At 58.2% G+C, this 17,500-nt stretch overlaps 1 protein-coding gene across 1 annotated transcript in view; it reads right to left on the minus strand.

The window, feature by feature from the left end:
* Window positions 1-12,050, minus strand: part of PPP1R1A (protein phosphatase 1 regulatory inhibitor subunit 1A) — a 68,577-nt gene extending 56,527 nt beyond the window's left edge. The window contains exon 1 of the mRNA XM_044995654.1: window positions 11,839-12,050. Within this exon, the coding sequence (XP_044851589.1) occupies window positions 11,839-11,919 (81 nt within the window). The 5' untranslated portion in view covers window positions 11,920-12,050. The remainder of the gene's footprint in view (window positions 1-11,838) is intronic.
* Window positions 12,051-17,500: the final 5,450 nt, after the last annotated feature.

The raw sequence follows: 17,500 nt of genomic DNA on the forward strand, positions 1-17,500 counted from the left end.
TACCCCAGAGCCCCCACCCCCAGCCTAGCCCCTGTACCTCCTCCCACACCCCAGCCCCCTGACTCAACCTGCAGCCCCCTCCCACATCAGACCCCCACCCACAGCCTGGAGCCCCCTCCTGCACCCCTCACTCCCAGCCCCACCCCAGAGCCCACACCCCCAGTCAAAGCCCTCATCCCCTCCCTCACCGCCACTCCCTGCCCCAGCCCTGAGGGAGGGCGAATGTAGTGGGCGGCGGTGGGGCCTCAGGGAAGGGGCAGGGCTAGGTTGTTCATTTTGTGCTATTAGAAAGTTGACAACCCCATCAGCACATGGCTCCTGTACCCTATCCTGGGACCGGGGTCGTGGGCAGGGGCCAGTCTGGAGTGATAGGCCTGGCCTGGGGGCTGGTTCTGTGCTGCACCTGCAGGACCCTGGTGCCACTGGGCTGCAGTTAGTGAGGCAACACTGGAGGGAGGCCAGGGCAGGAGTGTGGGGAGGGGCAGGGATCAAAGAGACCCTAAGCATCAGTGTCCCTGCGAGAGACAAGGGGGAACCACTGGAGCTGTTCAGAGGCTTGGGGTTTTCAGAGGACCCTGGAGAAGCTGTCACAGCCCAGATAGGCTGCACCACACCAAGCACACACAGGGATGTCCAGGGCGCCACTAGTGATGGGCCCGGCAGGAACCAGATGCGCTGGTGCCTCTGGCAGCGAGGGAGGGGCTAGGGTGCTGCTGCCAGGAGGGGCTGATCCCTGCACCTTGGGGGGACAGCGTGTCCGTGGCCTCCCCTAGTCCCACAGCATGAGCTGATTGGCCCAGGATGGACTGGGGGTCGGGGCAAAGTGGCAGGGCCAGAGAGCACCAGGGCAATGTGAGAGGGGCGGAACTTGCTTCGGGATGGGGCTGGACATGGCTGAGTGGAGACGGGGCAGGGGGGGTGGTAACAAGCTAGAGAACATCCTCCCATGGACCCCCCCGCGGGCCCTCAGGCAGCAGTTTTAACCCAGTCCATGTGGCCAGGTTTGTTCCTCCCCAGGGCACTCACTGACCCCATGAGACAGCAGCTCTGGGATTTCAGTGAAGTTCCCAGGTGTTGCCGATCCCCCAAACTAGCCCTAAGGGGTACCCCCATCAGAAAGATGTGGGGGCAGCAGTGGGAGACCCATTTAGCACCAGGCCTGGGCAGGGTGTGCAGGCGCAGAGGGGGGTGGCGGGAGGCCCTTTCAGTGCCAGGCCCAGGCAAGGAGCACGGACGCGGAGGGAGGGGGGCAGCGGGAGGCCTGTTCAGCACCAGGCCTGTGTAGGGAGAATGGATGCGGGGGTCAGGGCGGGGAGGCCCATTCAGCACTAGGCCCAGGCAAGGGAAGCCCCATTCAGCACAAGTCCAGGGCAGAGCGCGTGAGTGCAGAGCACCAGCCTGGGGGATGGAAGGTTTGGTAGCCCAGGGTCCCTGGCTAATGCCGGGGGGCTTTCGCCCTGCAGTGCCTCTGCTCCAGGGGAAGCTCAGGGCTGGTCCGTTCAGGCTCTTTTTCAGCAGTGAATCCACTCAGAAAAGGTGAAATAAAAATAAACCTGCAACTAAAATACTCCTGGGGGAGGGGAGCTGCTGGGGCTGCGCAGTGAGAGAGCTCCCAGCCCCGCTCCCTGCACTGGCAAACCTGCACCTGCGCCGAGTCTGCTCCCAGCGCGGCACTTGCTAAATGAGACATCTCCTCCACGGAGTTGGGTAATGTGCCCGTCTGCGCAGAGGCATGCGAATGGAATCGAACTTGGCGCCTGTTCGTTGACTGCATCCTGGGCTCAATCAGCGCAGGACCCAGTCCAGCCCTGCGGTGATCGGGGGCTGCGCGGTGCCCTGGAGCACAAGAATGGGGAGGGGAGAGCAGGGGGCTGTGGGACGTGAGCGAACATTCCCACTCGCCGCAGCAACGTTCAAACTGTTAATTCTCTCCACTTTCAATTCTTGCTGTATTTCATTTCCACAAAAGGGAGGGGCCGGCAGAGCTGGGGAAGGCAGGTGCACTGCAATGCTGGCACATCTGACATGCAGCCATGCAATGCCCTCAGTCCTGACCCATAGCCCCCTGCTATCCCAGCCCTGGGCTCCCCACACCGAGCTCTGCCAGGGCCCCTCAATCCCATCCCACAGCCCCCCTGCTAGCCCAGCCCAGGGCTCCCCACACTAGCTCTACCAATGCCCCTCAATCCCATCCCGCAGCCCCGTTAGCCCAGCCCTGGGCTCCCCACATGCAGCTCTGTCGATGCTCCTTAATTCTGACCTGCATCACCTCTGTGGCCCTGTCTACACAATAAAGGCCTGTTTTAACACTTGCTCACTAACCCATGTTCACACCTAAGGGGGCCAGGGCAGGCCATAGCTTTATTGTGCATTGGCTGGGCAAGACAATCCCTTCAGGGAGCCTAGACATCACTTAACTTCCCCTGCGGGTGCCAGTAGGAGGGGAGCAATACCTATACCCTTGTGCCCTGGACTTTACCGTGACTGGTTCAGCACGTGTCGGAGGCCGCGTGGCCTTATTTATACAAGACTTCTGAAAGCTGTGAGTCAGGCCCTGACAGCTCCTGGGTGCCAGACACCTTGCACCCCATGCTAGACAGGCCTGCGAGAGCAGGGTCAGGGGATGCTGCTCAGAGGAGAACAGGTTTTTGAGATGCCTCCCTTCCCTGAGCACAGGAGTGGCCATTCTTGGGCCCATCTTACCCGGCAGCCAAACCCAGAACCCACCTAAGTTCCCTGTAAGCTGTGTGGCCGTGCAGCTGGGGGGAGTCCTCTCTCCCTGCTGTAGCCCCAGAGCCCCCTCCTGCACCCCAAACCCCTCATTCCTGGCCCCACCCCAGAGCCCTCACCCCCCCAACCCTCTGCCCCATCCCTAAGCCCCCTCCTGCACCCCAAACTCCTTATTCCTGGCCCCACTCCAGAGCCCACAACCCCAGTCAGAGCCCTCACCCCCCCACACCATACCTCAACCCTCTGCCCCAGCCCTCACCCCCTCAGCCCAGTCCCAACCCAAAGTCCGCACCCCCAGCCGGAGCCCTCACCCCCCAACCCCAATCCTCTGCCCCAGCCCTGAGCTGCCTCCCACACTCCAAATCCCTTGTCCCCACCCCCGCCACATGAATTTTGTTATATGCACCAATATGAAGGTGATGTGTCACACGTCACCTCCATATTGGTGCACATAAAAAGATTAATTCCACACATGGGTGGGAAAAATTAGAGGGAACACCAGAACCCACCCAGGCTGGAAACACTGCAGAAAACGAGCAGCGTTTTGGGGTTGCGCTCTCGGTTCTGAATGGCAGCAGGAAGTGCACAGGGCTGTGAAAACATCCAGAGAGAGCGAGACCCCAAACTCCAGCGGATGTCAACCAGGGGGCTTCCCTTTGCAATTTTGGTTTATTTGGACCCCAAACACCCACAATCCAGCCCCAGAGCTATCCATGAGAGATAGTCCCTGTCTGTGTAGCTCAGCTCCTGCAGAAGAGTTTCCATCTATTGATCTCAAAGCACTTCACTGGATTGTCCTCTCCATGCTACAGAGGAGGAGGGACTCACTTGAGGTCACACAGCCATGCACTGGCAGAGCTGGGAACAGAAGCCAGGTCTCCCCATTCTCAACCTGGTTCTTTAACCAGTGGACAGCGCTGCCCTAAGCATGGCTGGGGCTCAGAAATACGGTGAAGCTTTTGCAAAATGCTGGTGCCAGAGCAAGTGGAGAAGGCTCATCTGCTCCCCTTGTTCTACCCTCCTCCCCTGAAATGTCCCCTCACATGGCTGGAAAAGCTGCCCACACTAGCGTGCTATGCAGGAATCTCTCCGTTTCCTGCAAAATGTTCCTCTGGGCTGGAGCCGAGCGGAGCTCACTGTGACCTGGAAAGATCTGAGGTTTGGTTACACACAAAGGAGGAGGATGTAAACAAAGAACTGATCAGGGGAGGGGAGGGGAGGACAAGATGGGAACAAAGCAAAACATTGGGAGGAGATAAATCTCACTAATCCTTGCCGGGGAGAGGCAGGAGCTGGTATCCAGAATGGGGCTGAACTAACAGGGATGGGGTTCTGCAGCCATATAGCGCCTCCCGCCCCAAAGGAATCGCAGCACCCAGCACTGAAATGCAGCCACCTCTGGGGTGGAAAGTGGCAGCTGCTTAAACAGCCACTCAGGGAGCCACAACTCAACCATGGTGTCAGAGGGCTCAGTTCACCCTGTGAAGCTGCATTCACTTACATCAGCCCTGAATTTAGCCCTGGGACAGGACATGAAGCCGGATGTTGAATCTGGGGAGATGCTGGACCTTGGCCAGGTCCCAGCTCTGCTCTCTTTAACAGCCTTAGTGATGCAGTGTGCCGTGTGGACTGCAGAGCCCGTGTGCAGGCATTGGCCAGTGCAGACTGGAGGGCCAGAGAGACCCACAAGGTGTGTCTGTGTCCAGCAGCCTCCATAAAGAACCCCCATATGTTCGGTACATTCAAGCCTTGTCTCTTGTTTCCTGATGGGGGCACTACAACACCAGAGCTCAGGGGCAAGGGGGACGGCTGCTAGCCTGGGGCTCTGGATGCTTTAAACCAGTGTGGCCAGTGCGGTGCCATTCCCCACACTCATCAGATCACAAAGCCAATTGACAGCACCTAGACCACTTGTGGGCCCTCAGCTCTAGGGCTCCAGCTCCAATCCAGCCCACGGCCTTTACCTTCACAGCTGCTCAGTGCCTTGAAGTGAGTTGTGACGGGTCTCAGCCTGGTTCTGCCACACACCATCTACCACCACAGCCAGCACAACAGGCAGAGAGGCTGTGGGCTGAACACAGCTCAGGGTCCCGGCTGGAGAGGGTGAGGCTCCGAGTGGAGCTGTGGATGCAGTGGGCGCTCCTGTGTGGGCTGTCTCTGCTCTGCTAGAGTTCAGACTCCAGACTCCTTCACCTAAGGAGCACGTCACATGGACGCTGGGTTCTATGGGAACATTTGCTTGGCACCTAAGTCACCAATGGGCACAAAAGGGCCGAGCACAGCATTAATTAGCACCGGTTCCCAAAGCAAAAGGTGGCAGTAGCAGCCTTTCCTGCTCTTCACTAGAAGAAAGCAAACCTGGGTCAGTGGCTTGTGTTGCAAATCAGAGCATTCACCTTGGCAGAAAGCCAGACGCCAGCACTGAGCCAGCAGCACATTAGCATACATTAGCATGTGCATACTGGTTGGCCGCTGGCATGGGTGTGCAGAGCCTGGGGGCAGGGCTCTGCTCCCTACACTGTATATGTTGTCTCAGTTGCTCAAAGGATCATGCACAGGGCAGGGACTGGTGCCTGGTGTGGGGCTGGCTCTGGGATCCAGGACCGCATCGTCACCTCCCAGAGTTCCAGATTCCAGCAAACCATCGCGCCTCCTTCTCTCTTCATCCTTGACTGGCAGCAGGCCCCACCCCCTCTCATCACCATCACCACCAGGGGGGCTATTGTCTCCAACCAAGCCCCTCCCTGGACTCATCGCTCCCTCTCCACTGGCTGAACCTTACGGTTTCAGTCCATTCAAAGCTAATTCTTCTAGTATCAACTTTCAAACAGACATTGGGTGGGTGGGTCAGCTTTTGTGGCCTGCATCTTGCAGGAGGTCAGACTAGATGATCATAATGGTCCCTTCTGATCTTAAGTTCTATGATTCTATGATTGGGATTTGCGTGACACAGAGGCTCAAATAATGGATCCTGCTTCCCAACCTTTAACCCCCACCCTACCCCAGCAGCTATGCTGGTGCCTCTCAGTCCCAACTCAGAGACACCTGCTAACCCAGTCCTGGGCCTCCCACCCGCCATGCACATGGCTCTACCAATGCCCCCCAATCCTAACCCACATCCCTGGGCTCCCCTCTCCACAACTGTGCCGTGCCCCTCCATTGTGACCTATGTTCTTGAGGCCCTGGAAGATGAGCTGGGCTGATGTTGCACCTGTTTAGGGTCATGCTCCTGCTATCACTAGGTGACTGTGGGATCATGGGTTGCTGCTGGGAGGAATGAGACCCCAGCACATCAGGGAAGGCACCCTCCTAAGGAGCTGAAGAAGCAGGGAGGAGCTGATGGCTCCATATCTCTCCCATATCCCCGGGCGCTTCCCCTTCCCTCTCCAGCCCTGCTATCTGCTCAAGAGCCAAAAGGCAGTGGGAGGAGTGTGAAACAGGCTGTGACAGCCCTGGAGGGACCATGGGGGCTCAGGAACTGCAGGAATGTAGAGAGGGAGCAGCCAGCCTCTGATGCCCTCCAGGCAGGGTCAGGATGGACCCGAGTAGAGTCAGAAGCCAGGGCAGCAAGAAGGCGGCTTCGTGGCAGGCAGGGCCTCTCCTCCCTCTGCACAGAGCTGCTCACCCCAGCACCCTCATGGCCATCTGGAGGTCTGGGTATGTTGGGCCTCAAGCAAAGCCCCGGTCTGGCCCCACTCCAGCCTCTGGAGGGTCTGGAATGTGGAGCTAGGCCTGGGGCTGGGTCCAAACACTGCCCTGGGCCCATCTTGGGGGGTGGGGTCATTTTCCTATCCCTCTGTGAGTGGGAGGGACTGGGGGAAACAGAGGCAGCTCCACTAACCCACCCTCTGCCAATGGCCAGTCAAAATCCAGACCAAGAGAGAGATTTATTTTAGGAACAAACATGTATAACAGGACCTCACATTCCTCACTGCAAAGCCCTTATGCAATAAGCGACCCTGAAATGCAGCCACCTCTGCAGTGGAGGATGACAGCATAGCAGCCTCCGTGGGGTTTTCTGATCAATAACCCCATTTCGACCATGTTCTAGCAGAGCAGACCTGGACCTCTGTTGTTTTAAGCACACATGAAGCAAACTGTATGAACCACATGGCATCTACGCAGCGAGAAGGGAGGGCTCTCACCCCCGATGCTCTGGCACTCAGGCATCCTCTCTTGCACGAGCTCCTGAGAAGGACCCACATCTGGGCAGGGAGAGGCCTGGCAGCTCAATTGAGGGGCTGTGGCCTGGCTGTGCCTGGGCTCAGCACCACTGGGCTGGGAGGAAAATTTGGCTGAGGCATCACGGCTCCATTGCCCAGGCAGGAGACAAAGCCAACCCCAATACCTCCTCATCCCACCAGGGAGATCCCACTCGGGCCCCAGGCTCTCCCAGCAAGCACCAGCTCCTCCCTCACAATGAGTCACTGCCACACTCATTGCCTTTGGCTTTCCTGGTAGATTTGCTCCTCACAGACTTCGGGAGACTCCTGATTTGCGTCTCTGCTGCGAATGTTCAGAACCAGGAGTCAAACTGGGGGAAAAACTAGCTGTTATGCCCCAGGCCTCGCCCACAAACTAGGCTCCATCCCCTCAAGATGCCCCATGAGACCCTGCACAGGGCCATCCTTCCGTAACATGATCATCCTCTCCCTTCACCAGCTGCTTTGATCAGCAGTGAACAGTGCTGACATTTAAACCATCATCATTACTCTTCAGAGTCAACACCCTTGGGAAGGAACAGAGTCAGTTCACACAGTGTGACCGTACCAGGGTCTCTGCAGACTCAAAAAGACAGCGCTGCATTGCTGACGCTCAGGTCACACCTCTGAAGGCAACTCGTAGCCATAAGGGCTAAAGAATTCATTCTGGTTTTGAGGAGAAGCTCGGGATGGCAGCCCCCAGTAGAATCTCCCCAAAAGTTCTGTGAATTGGCCTGGGATGGCCCCAGCGCAGGATTCATCCACCCAAGGTGGCTGAGCACTTGGAGCTGGACTCCCTGCATCACACCAGCTTCATCACCAACCCTGCCCTGTGTCCCTCAGCTGATGCTCTCAGACACTGCACACCCCAGCGTGAACACACGGTGCCTGGGAGGCTTGCACAGATGCATGCCGGAGCCTCAATGCATGAGGCTGGGTTACCTGGCACGGCACTGCTGACCCCACTGGGTGCCTGGCAGCCCACACTGCCCAGCCACAGCCATATGCAGCACTCACTGAACGCGCCCGCAGAACATAGGCCCCCATGGTACAGCACAGACAGAAGCTCCAGATGTTTCCTATCAACCCACTGCACAGGTCCTGGATTATCCAGGGCCCCGCTCCCTGCTGCTCAGTAGGTCCCGTCCCTGCCTCATTCTGCCCAAGCCTAACCCCTCGCTCTACCCAACCCCCACTCCCCTCCTCCTCTTCCTAAACAGCCTCCCATTCCCCTGCTCCTGGGAAGCCTCCTACCTGCTGGCCCCCAACAGGCTGCACCCTGACCCTCCCAACCCCCTGCCCATGGCCTGCTCCCCTCCAGCCCAAGAGAGGGACTCTGCAGCTCCCCCTGCTCGGCCGGCTGCCTCTGAACTGTGGGAGCTCAGGAGCTTCCTTGGGGTTAAAGAGGGGAGTTTAGGCAGCCAAGTGCCTCTCCCCACTCAGCGGTGTCCATTGCCCAGTGAGAAGTGACCTCCTGTCTGAGCAACAAAACTCTGCAAAAGTGAACAAATGGATCATGGAAAGTGTGATGACAAGGACAATGCTCCAGCCTCCCCACGGCCCCTGGCCAGGCCTTCGGCACCCAGCAGCTTCCATTGCTTTTGGCGAAGAGAGGGACAGTCCCTGCTGTTCTCTTTGGGAACTGCTGGGGGCTCCACACTCTTGAAACGCTGAACCTTAGCTCTTTACAAACATCTATGATCCCTGCCTGTGAGATGTCACTGAACCCAATCTACAGACAGGGAGACTGAGGCATGGTAAGGGGATGGGACTCGCCCTGCGTCACAGAGTCAGTCAGTGGCCAAGCCAGAATTAGAACCTACAAGTCCTGGCTCACAGGCCCCTCTGCTCTAACCCACTAGACCTCACTCCTCTCCCAAAGCTGGGACTAGAACCCAGGAGTCCTGCCTCCCATTCACCTCACTCAAGCCCACTAGACCTACTCGATCATAGTGTGTAAGTACCTACCTGGGGAACACACATCTGAAAATGGAATTCAGGGAAGTTCTACGCAGTAGCTCAGACTAGATGATCACAGTGGTCCTTTCGATTCTCATTCCTCCGGGGAAGGACTCTCAGCCCAGACGTTGTGGGGGAGTGGGAGGTGGAAGCTTCTGTTCCTAGCTCAGACAAGGCAGCTCCCCTACAGGATGGGTGAGAAGGTGCCATTTCCACTGCTTCCCCCCCTGCATCAGTCTATTTGCATATCCCCCAGCCTCCACCCCGGCTGCTGCTGGTGAGATGCTACAGCAGCTCCTCCAAGCCTCTCTGCAAATGAGCTGTGCAGCAGTGACACAGATGGCACCTGAGAGTGTTTAGCTCCTCTGGGAAGTGACAGGAAGACACATTTCACAATCCCACATCTTTGGACTCCCCAGTATCATCCTGCTGGTGGAACACAGGCCACGAAGATGCAGTGTCCCCAGAACCAAGAGGAAAGCACATGAGCTTCAGCCGTGGAACCTATTAAGATGCTCGTCCCTGCACCAGGAGGGCCACTGGACTGCACAGAGTTCCTGTAAAAAAAGTCTCCACTCTGTCCTCATGGAAGGCAGAACTGGAAGGTCCCAGGGTAGTAACTACCACTCAGCTGGGCTCTGTGCTGCCTGCCTGCCTATCTGGGACCAGCCTTTGCAACTCCTCAAATGAACAGCAGTTCTGGGGTGTGAGAAAGTCCCCTCTGCGCCACACCTCTTATCCCTTCCCAGGTGAGCATGGCCAACCCCAGGCCTCTCCAAATTGTGAGACTGGCTCAAAAATCATGTTTGTGTTTTTAAATCAATGACTGCTGGTTTCTGTTTTGTTGCCTTCTGGTTCCAGAGCCTTTCACTTGTGCTCGGGTCACATTTTCAAGCTTTTCTCCACAACCAGGAGGGCCAGAAACTCATTGCTATTCTAGCCCTGGACTTCCCACACACAGCTCTGCTAGTGCCCCTCAATCCCAACCTGCAGCCCCTACTATGCCACCCCAGGACTCCCTCCCTCAGCTCCGCTGGTGCCCCTCAGTCCTGACCCACAGCCCCCTGCTATCCCAGTCTGAGTTCTCCACATCCAGCGTTACTAATACACCCTAGTCCTCTCCTGACCTGGCCTTTGCCATTTCATTCCCGAGGTCTCCCTTGACACACAGTCATGCTGCTGTTCCAGCCCAAATGGGGACTGGCAGCCACGGGAGCTGGGCCGCTGCTGCAGAGCGGTCACGTGAAGGCTGGCTGGGTGCTAGGTTCATCTGATGCCATTAGCCCAGTGAACTGGGCCACAGTCCAAGCCCCCTCAGGTGGGCCCTCCGCCCCAGGGTGCTGACCCTGCCGGCACAGCCATGCCATGCCAGCCCCGCCTCTGCCACCAGCTCCGCTCTGTGCCCGCCCAGAGCTCCCCAGGGGGCTGGACCTGGGCACCGAGGCCCCCCCCAGATCAGCACGTTGTTAGAGCCTCTGCCTCGTCCCGGTCTCGGGCCAAGGTCTCACCCTGGATCCCTGCCAGCAAGAGCCAAAACGGAGCGAGCCCTGGAGTCTCAGCGAGGCAGGGGTCGGGTCGGGTCGGGTGCGGGGGGGGGAAGAGGACAGGGCCACGTGCCGCACGTTACTGTTCTAGCCCCTGACCCTGGGCTCACCAGGTGCCATTGCGCTGAGCTGGGCGCTGGCCCATGACTGAGTCCGGCAGCGCGGGGCTGGCACGGGCCAGGGAAGAGCCCCAGGCGTTCCCAGACCCGGGGCCAGCGCACCGCACGGGCCATTGGGCCGGGCCGGGCCGGGCCGGGCCAAGTGCTGCTCCCCGCGGAGCCACTCGCCGCTCTGGGCTCACTCGGGCGCTGCTGAGACCGGCCCTGGGGGAGCCCGGGGCTGCTGCACTGTGCGGGCTGCTGCGCGGAGCTTCCGTGAGACCCCCCCGCTCCCCGCTCTCCGGGCGGCCCGGGGGAGGGGGAGGCGCTGGGAACAGCCGGGTCCGACAGTCCGGCCAGGCTGAGGCCGCCGAAGGGAAGCACCAGTCACAGCTCACAGGCTGCGCTTGAGGGGCGCCGCCCCGGGGGATAACCCCCCACACACCCCCGGCACAACACCCCGAGACAACCCACACCCGGCACAACACCCCGAGACAACCCACACCACCACACACCATCACACAGCCCCCCACCACATCCGGTACAACGCCCCAGACAACCCACACCATCACACAACTCCCCACCACACCCCAGACAACACATACTACCACACCGGGACAACGCCCCAGACAACCCACACCATCACACAGCCCCCCATCACAACACCCCCCTACTCGGCACTACACCTGGCACAACACCCGGCACCCGGCATAACACCCCAGACAATCCATACCACCACATACCATCACACAGCCTCCCATCGCACACGGCACAACACTCCGGACAAACCTCACCACCACACCCCAAACAACACTCCCCACCCGGCACAACACCCCAGACAACCCACAACATCACACAGCCCCCATTACACCTGGCACAACACCCCCCCCCAACCGGCACAACACCCCAGACAACCCCCGCCCCCCACATCCTGCATGACACTCTGACCCCAGTGCCCCCCACCACACACCCACCGTCCCACTACACATCGCGACTCAACCCCCGGAGCCCTCCACGGCGGCCCCCTCCCGTGCCCCGCAGGTACGTGGGTCCTGGCCGGGCAGCTCCTGCAGGCTGGGCAGGCGCGAGGTCCTTGCCCTGGCTCCGACAGGCCGGTCCGAGTCTCCAGCCCTGTCCGGCTCCGCTGCCCCCCGCCCGGAAGGCGCTGGCAGCCGCGGGCGCAGGAGGGTCCGTGCGCGCCCTGCCCGCTCTGCCCTGCCGCGCCCCGGTGCCCGCGGGGTCGCTCCCCTGGGCGCATCGCCATGGAACCGGCCCCCGCAGAACAAAGCTCCGCTCCGGACCCACCTGCTCGGCTGCCTCCGGGTCCAGATGCGGCTCCAGCAGCGGGACGGTGAACTGGATCTTCCGAGGGCTGTTGGGCTCCATCGCCGGGGGCTCCAGCTCCGCTCTCCCGGAGACGCTGGCAGGGAGAGAAGGACGCGCCCTGCGCTCGGCTCCCCCCTTCCCCGCGCCCAGGTGGCCCCGGCCAGTCTCCGCTCAGTCCCGGTGCCGCCGCTCGGGGAGCTGGAGAAGCAGCCGGTGCCTATTGGCTGGTCGGGCGCGGGCCGCCGCCCCCTCCCCCTGACACACACACGCTTCCCGGAGCGTTAACCCTTCGCCTCCCAGCCCGCGGCAGCCGCCCGAGGTGACGGGGCCCGCTCCTTGCAATGGGTGGGGAGGATGGTGCCGAGCATCTCCGACTCGGACGCCCACCGCCCTGGCGCGATGTAAGGAGCCTGGAGCGAGCGGACAGCGCAGCCCCCGTCCCATGCTGGCGTGGGGGTGCAGGATCAGGTCCCCCCCTTCTTCCCGGTTCATCGGCCGCTTCTTATGATGGGATACAGAACCCGCAGGGGATCGGCGGAGCCCGTGGCCTGGCAGAGTGAAGACCAGGGCCTGGCTGCGGGGCAAGAGCTGGGGGACAGCTAGAGTGACCAGATGTCCCAATTTTATAGGGACAGTCCTGATTTTTGGGTCTTTTATCTTGTATAGGCTCCTATTCCCCCCACCCCCTACTCCCACCCTCTGTCCCGATTTTTCACACTTGCTGTCTGATCACCCTACAGCAACCCCAGACCCCACGGGATAGAGCCCCAGAGCTGGGGGAACCAAAGCCCTAGAACGGAGAAACACCAGCCCCAGAGCTGCGGGATGGCAGCCTCAGAGCTGCCCTGAGAAGCCAGGTGCCATTTTCGGACCCATACTTTAAATGCCATTCTGGGTGGAGCCAGTGTCTTTGCTGACTTTTTTTCCCGAAAAGGTCAGATTTTGTTAAAATTCCACCAAATTATTTAAAAAAGCAAAGCAAGGGCCAAATACCTCCCACACCAAAACAAAAGATGAACAGACATTAGACTGAACAAAACATTTCATTTTTTAACCCAAAATAATTCGGGGGGGGGCACCAAACCAAAACATCAATTATTCGCGACTCCTGCCAGCATCCTGGGACACCTCATCCAGGCCGGGCCAGTCTGTTCTCTTCAGCTCCTGTGCAGCCCCTATCACCATGGTGCCCTGGCACCGTCCAGTCACATGGCATGTGTGATTTCTCTCTCTCACCTGCTCCACAGGGGCAGAATTGTGTGTATAGTGCCCCCCCCATACTCCTGCCCAACCCCCTCCCCCACAACCTCCTGCCCAAAGAGATGGCCTCTGCTGCCTGCCTATAAAGGGCTATTTCAGGCCCAGAGTGGTGCTGGGGGAATCCAGAGCCTCCTGTCTCCCACACACCTGCGAAAGCATCTGGACATTGGAGGCATCACAGAGAGGGAGAGGGCATCTCTTGGGCTGGCAGTTCCCAAGCCATCATGGCCTTTTTGGGCCAACAGAGCCATGGCTATGTGAGCTGGTGGAGCGTCGGGTAGCAGAGAGTCATGGGCCACAGTTTGGGGAGTTAGGGTTAGATTCGTTCCCACATCCCTTTGAGTGAGCTGGTAAAGCGCTGCCTGGGTTTCAGTGGCTTTAATTCAGTTCCTGGGGCAGTGCCAGAGCTGATGTACCCAGGTGCAAGGCTAGTGGGGACCTGGAGCTTTGCTGCTTTACACCTGCTCGGCTGCTGGCCTCTTTTCTCACTGTGTGCCGGCAACATGCGCAGGGGGCTGGTTGGAACGTTCCTGGCTAACTGGGTTTTCACTGGAACGTGCTGTCTGGCCAAAAGCGTCATGAAGACATATCAGAGGCCTGCTCAGCCCAGGGCTGCCACTCTCTGCTGAGGACAGAGAGCAGAATCGAACCTGACTTTCCCAGCAGAAAACAGACATTCCGAGACAGCCCTGGGGTCATTACAATATTGGGAAGGTTTGGGGTTTAGACCAATCTGGCCAGTGACAGCGCACGGTGCCGCCCAGACAGGGCTCAGTTCTCTGGTCAGCACCGGTGCTCAGCGCTGCCCAGACGGGGCTCTGTCCTCTGGCCACCTAAACCAAAATGGAACCAGATTGCTGGCATAGAAAGTTAAAAAGGTTGTAGAGGAGTTTTTAAACTAAGGGCTGGGGGAAAGCCAACGGGTGTGGAGGAGTACATGATTTGGACAGAGATATTCCTTAAGGGAATTCCCTAAAGGGGTTTCTCAATATCTTACTAAAGAGGAGAGAACACAAGAATATAAAGTACAGGTAGGAACTGAAGAGAAACAGTCACATTAAATGAGTTCCATTCAGTTACATCACATGAAGGCAGACAACTAAATATTGACAGATTTTGTAAGTGTTGTATGCAAATACTAGAAGTCTAAATACTAAGATGGGTGAACTTGAGTATCTGGTACTAAATGAGGATATTGATATAATAGGCATCACAGAAACTTGGTGGAACAATGATAATTATGGGGATATGGTAATACCAGGGTACAAAATATATTGGAATGACAGAGTAGGTCATGCTGGTAGGGGAGTGGCACTGTATGTGAAAGAAAGCGTAGAGTAAAAATCTTAAATGACTCAAACAGAACCATGGAATCTCTATGGCTAGAAATTCCAGGCTTGAATAATAAGAGTATAGCAGCAAGAATATAGTACCGACCACCTGATCAGGATGGTGACTGTGAGATGCTCAGGGAGCTCAGAGAGGATACAAAACCAGGAAACCCAATAACAATGAGGAATTTCAATTCTCCCCATATTGACTGGGAACATGTCACTTCAGGACAGGATGCAGAGAGACATCATTAAATGATGGCTTCTTAGAGCAGCTAGTTGTGGAACCCACAAGGGGAGAGACTCTTCTTGATTTAGTCCTAAGTGACGCACAGGATCTGGGCCGAGAGGTGAATGTAGCTGAACCACTCACTAATAGTGACCATAATGTAATTAAACTTAACATGGAGGAAATACCAAAGAAACCCAGCACAGTAGCATCTAACCATGGGCGACGGGTATCATAGGCTGGGGGAGGCTGTGCCTCCCCAAACAGCCAGGCATGGCCCCGCCCATGCTCCGCACCCAGACCCCCCTCATGCTTCCGCTCGGCGTGGCTCCAGTCACCCAGAGCGGCCCGGGCTTGGGCTGTGCCGCCTACCGTCCTGGCGTTCCAGGCATAGGCACCAACTTTTCCTGGCACCGGTGGGTGCTTGCCCCCGGCCCCGCCCCCTCCCGCCCCCATTCTAACCCCTTCCCCAAAGTCCCTGCCCCAACTCCGCCCCCTCCCTGCCCCTATTGGACTCCTTCCCCAAATCCCCATCCCGGCCCCGCCTCCTCCTGGAGCGTGCCGTGTTCCCCATCCTCCCCCCTCCCTCCCAGTGCTTGCCGCCAGGAAACATCGGTTTTGCAGCAGCAAGTGGTGAGAGCTAGGGGGAGAAGCGGAGATGCTCAAGGGAGGAGGCGGAGGTGAGCTGGGGCAGGAGGGTGGGGCGGGGAGCTGCCCTGTGGGTGCTCCAACCCTGTAGCACCCATAGAGTCAGGGCCTATGGTTCTGGGGCTGCGGAGGCTAGGGCTGCACCTCCCACCGTCCTGGTGCTCCAGGGCTGGGGAGATTGGGGTTGCACAGCCTGCCCTCCCGGCACTCCGGGGCTGGGGGTGCTCTGGGGCTGGGGGCACTAGCCTGGGGCAGGGCTAGTGGGGGCTGCAATGTGGGGGGGGGCCTCTGGCAGGGTGCATGGCAGGGGTGAGGCCTTGCGCAAAAGGAGCAGGGCTGGGGGCTAGCCCTTTCAGCCAGCATGCATCTAATGGTAAAAAAGGAACTACACAAAAACGAGAAAGCTAGTTAAACAGAAACTAAAAGGAACAGTCACAAGAGTGAAATGCCTGCAAGCTGCATGGAAACTATGTAAAACACTGTAATAGAGGCTAAAAGAAAATGTGTACCCCAAGTAAAAACAAACAGTAAGAGGACCAAAAAAAATGCCACCATGGCTAAACAACAGAGTGAAAGAGGCCATTAGAGGCAAAAAGGCATCCTTTAAAAATTGGAAGTCAAATGCTACTGAAGAAGATAGAAAGGAGCATAAACTCGGGCACGTTGAAGTGTAAAAGCATAATTAGGCAGGGCCAGCCAAAAGAAAAGAGCAACTACCATAAGACAGGAAAACTAAGAGCAATTTTTTTTTAAGTACATCAGAAGCAGGAAGCCTGCTGAGCAATCAGTGGGGCCACTGGATGATTGAGGTGCTAAAGGAGCATGGAAAGAAGACAAGGCCGTTGCAGAGAAGCTAAATGAATTCTTTATATCCATCTTCCCTGCAGAGGATGTGAGGGAGATTTCCAGACCTGAGCCAGTCTTTTTAGATGACAGATCTGGGGAACTGTCCCACATTAAGGTGTCAGTAGAGGAGGCTTTGGAACAAATTGATAAATTAAACAGTAATAAGCCACCAGGGCCAGATGGCAGGGCTGTAACTAGGGCGGGGTGAGAAGGGCAGCCGCCCAGTGCGTAGAGCCAGCAGGGGTGCAAAAAAGGAGCAGTGCAGGATTGGGCCTAGTGGTGTCAGCTCCCCCCCCCCAGTGTCAGCCAGAGTCCATGAGTGCAGTCTGAGGGGGGGTATTGCTCCCCAACAGATGCCGGAGGCAGGAGCAGAGGAGAAGGTCAGGAGCTGCTTCTCCTGCCTCTGCAGCTGGCTGCTGCCTCCTGGGTCCTAGTGCTAGTTAACTTCCCCTTCTATGTGTGCTGGGCAGCTGTCCCATCATGTTTTCTGTACAATGGTGAGTGGTTCCCATGGAGGGATAGGACAAGGAAAGGGGGGTGGGGGGATATGGGGGAAATGGGGAAGTGGCAGGGGGATGGGAGAGGGCAAGGGGAAGAGAAGAGATAGGGGAATGGGGCAGAGGGATGTGGGAGTGGGGGGAGGGAGGGGATGTGGGAGTGGGGAAGGGGGATGGGGAAGAGAAGAGATAGGGGAATGGGACAGAGGGATGTGGGAGTGGGGGGAGGGAGGGGATGTGGGAGTGGGGAAGGGGAAGAGAAGGGGATAGGGGAATGGGGCAGAGGGATGTGGGAGTGGGGGGAGGGAGGGGATGTGGGAGTGGGGAAGGGGGATGGGGAAGAGAAGGGGATAGGGGAATATGGGAGAAGCAGGAGCCCCACATGCAGCATCCCCTCATCAGAAGCAGCAGCTGGGGCTCCCCCATTAAGCCAGCCCATTCCCCTCATCACTGACAGCCCATCTCCGGTGGATACCCCTGCTGCAGGTACCCCATCCAGCACTCCTCAAATGCTCCCTCCATCTCCTCCTCTTTCCGGCAGTGTCCTCTATTTGAGAACTTGAAATATGGTAACCCTAGGGGTTGCTCCGTTCTCAAGGCCTTGGTTTCCAGAGCTGGCAGGAGCGAGTCTGCAGCTGCCTACTCCCAGCACGAGTGTGGGGAGAGTGTACTGGCTGCAATGGCAGCTCCCTGGGAGGTGAGTGGGGTGTGACTGGGCTGCAGAGAGGCAGGTGCACAAGGGGAATGAGTACTCCTGGCCCATCCACTTTTTGCCACCACCCCCCATTCCCCGGAGGCCCTGCCCCCCGGGCAGGCTGGCAGCTGGAGTC

Source organism: Mauremys mutica, chromosome 20 (genome assembly GCF_020497125.1).
Source record: "Mauremys mutica isolate MM-2020 ecotype Southern chromosome 20, ASM2049712v1, whole genome shotgun sequence".
Classification (NCBI taxonomy): Eukaryota; Metazoa; Chordata; order Testudines; family Geoemydidae; genus Mauremys; species Mauremys mutica.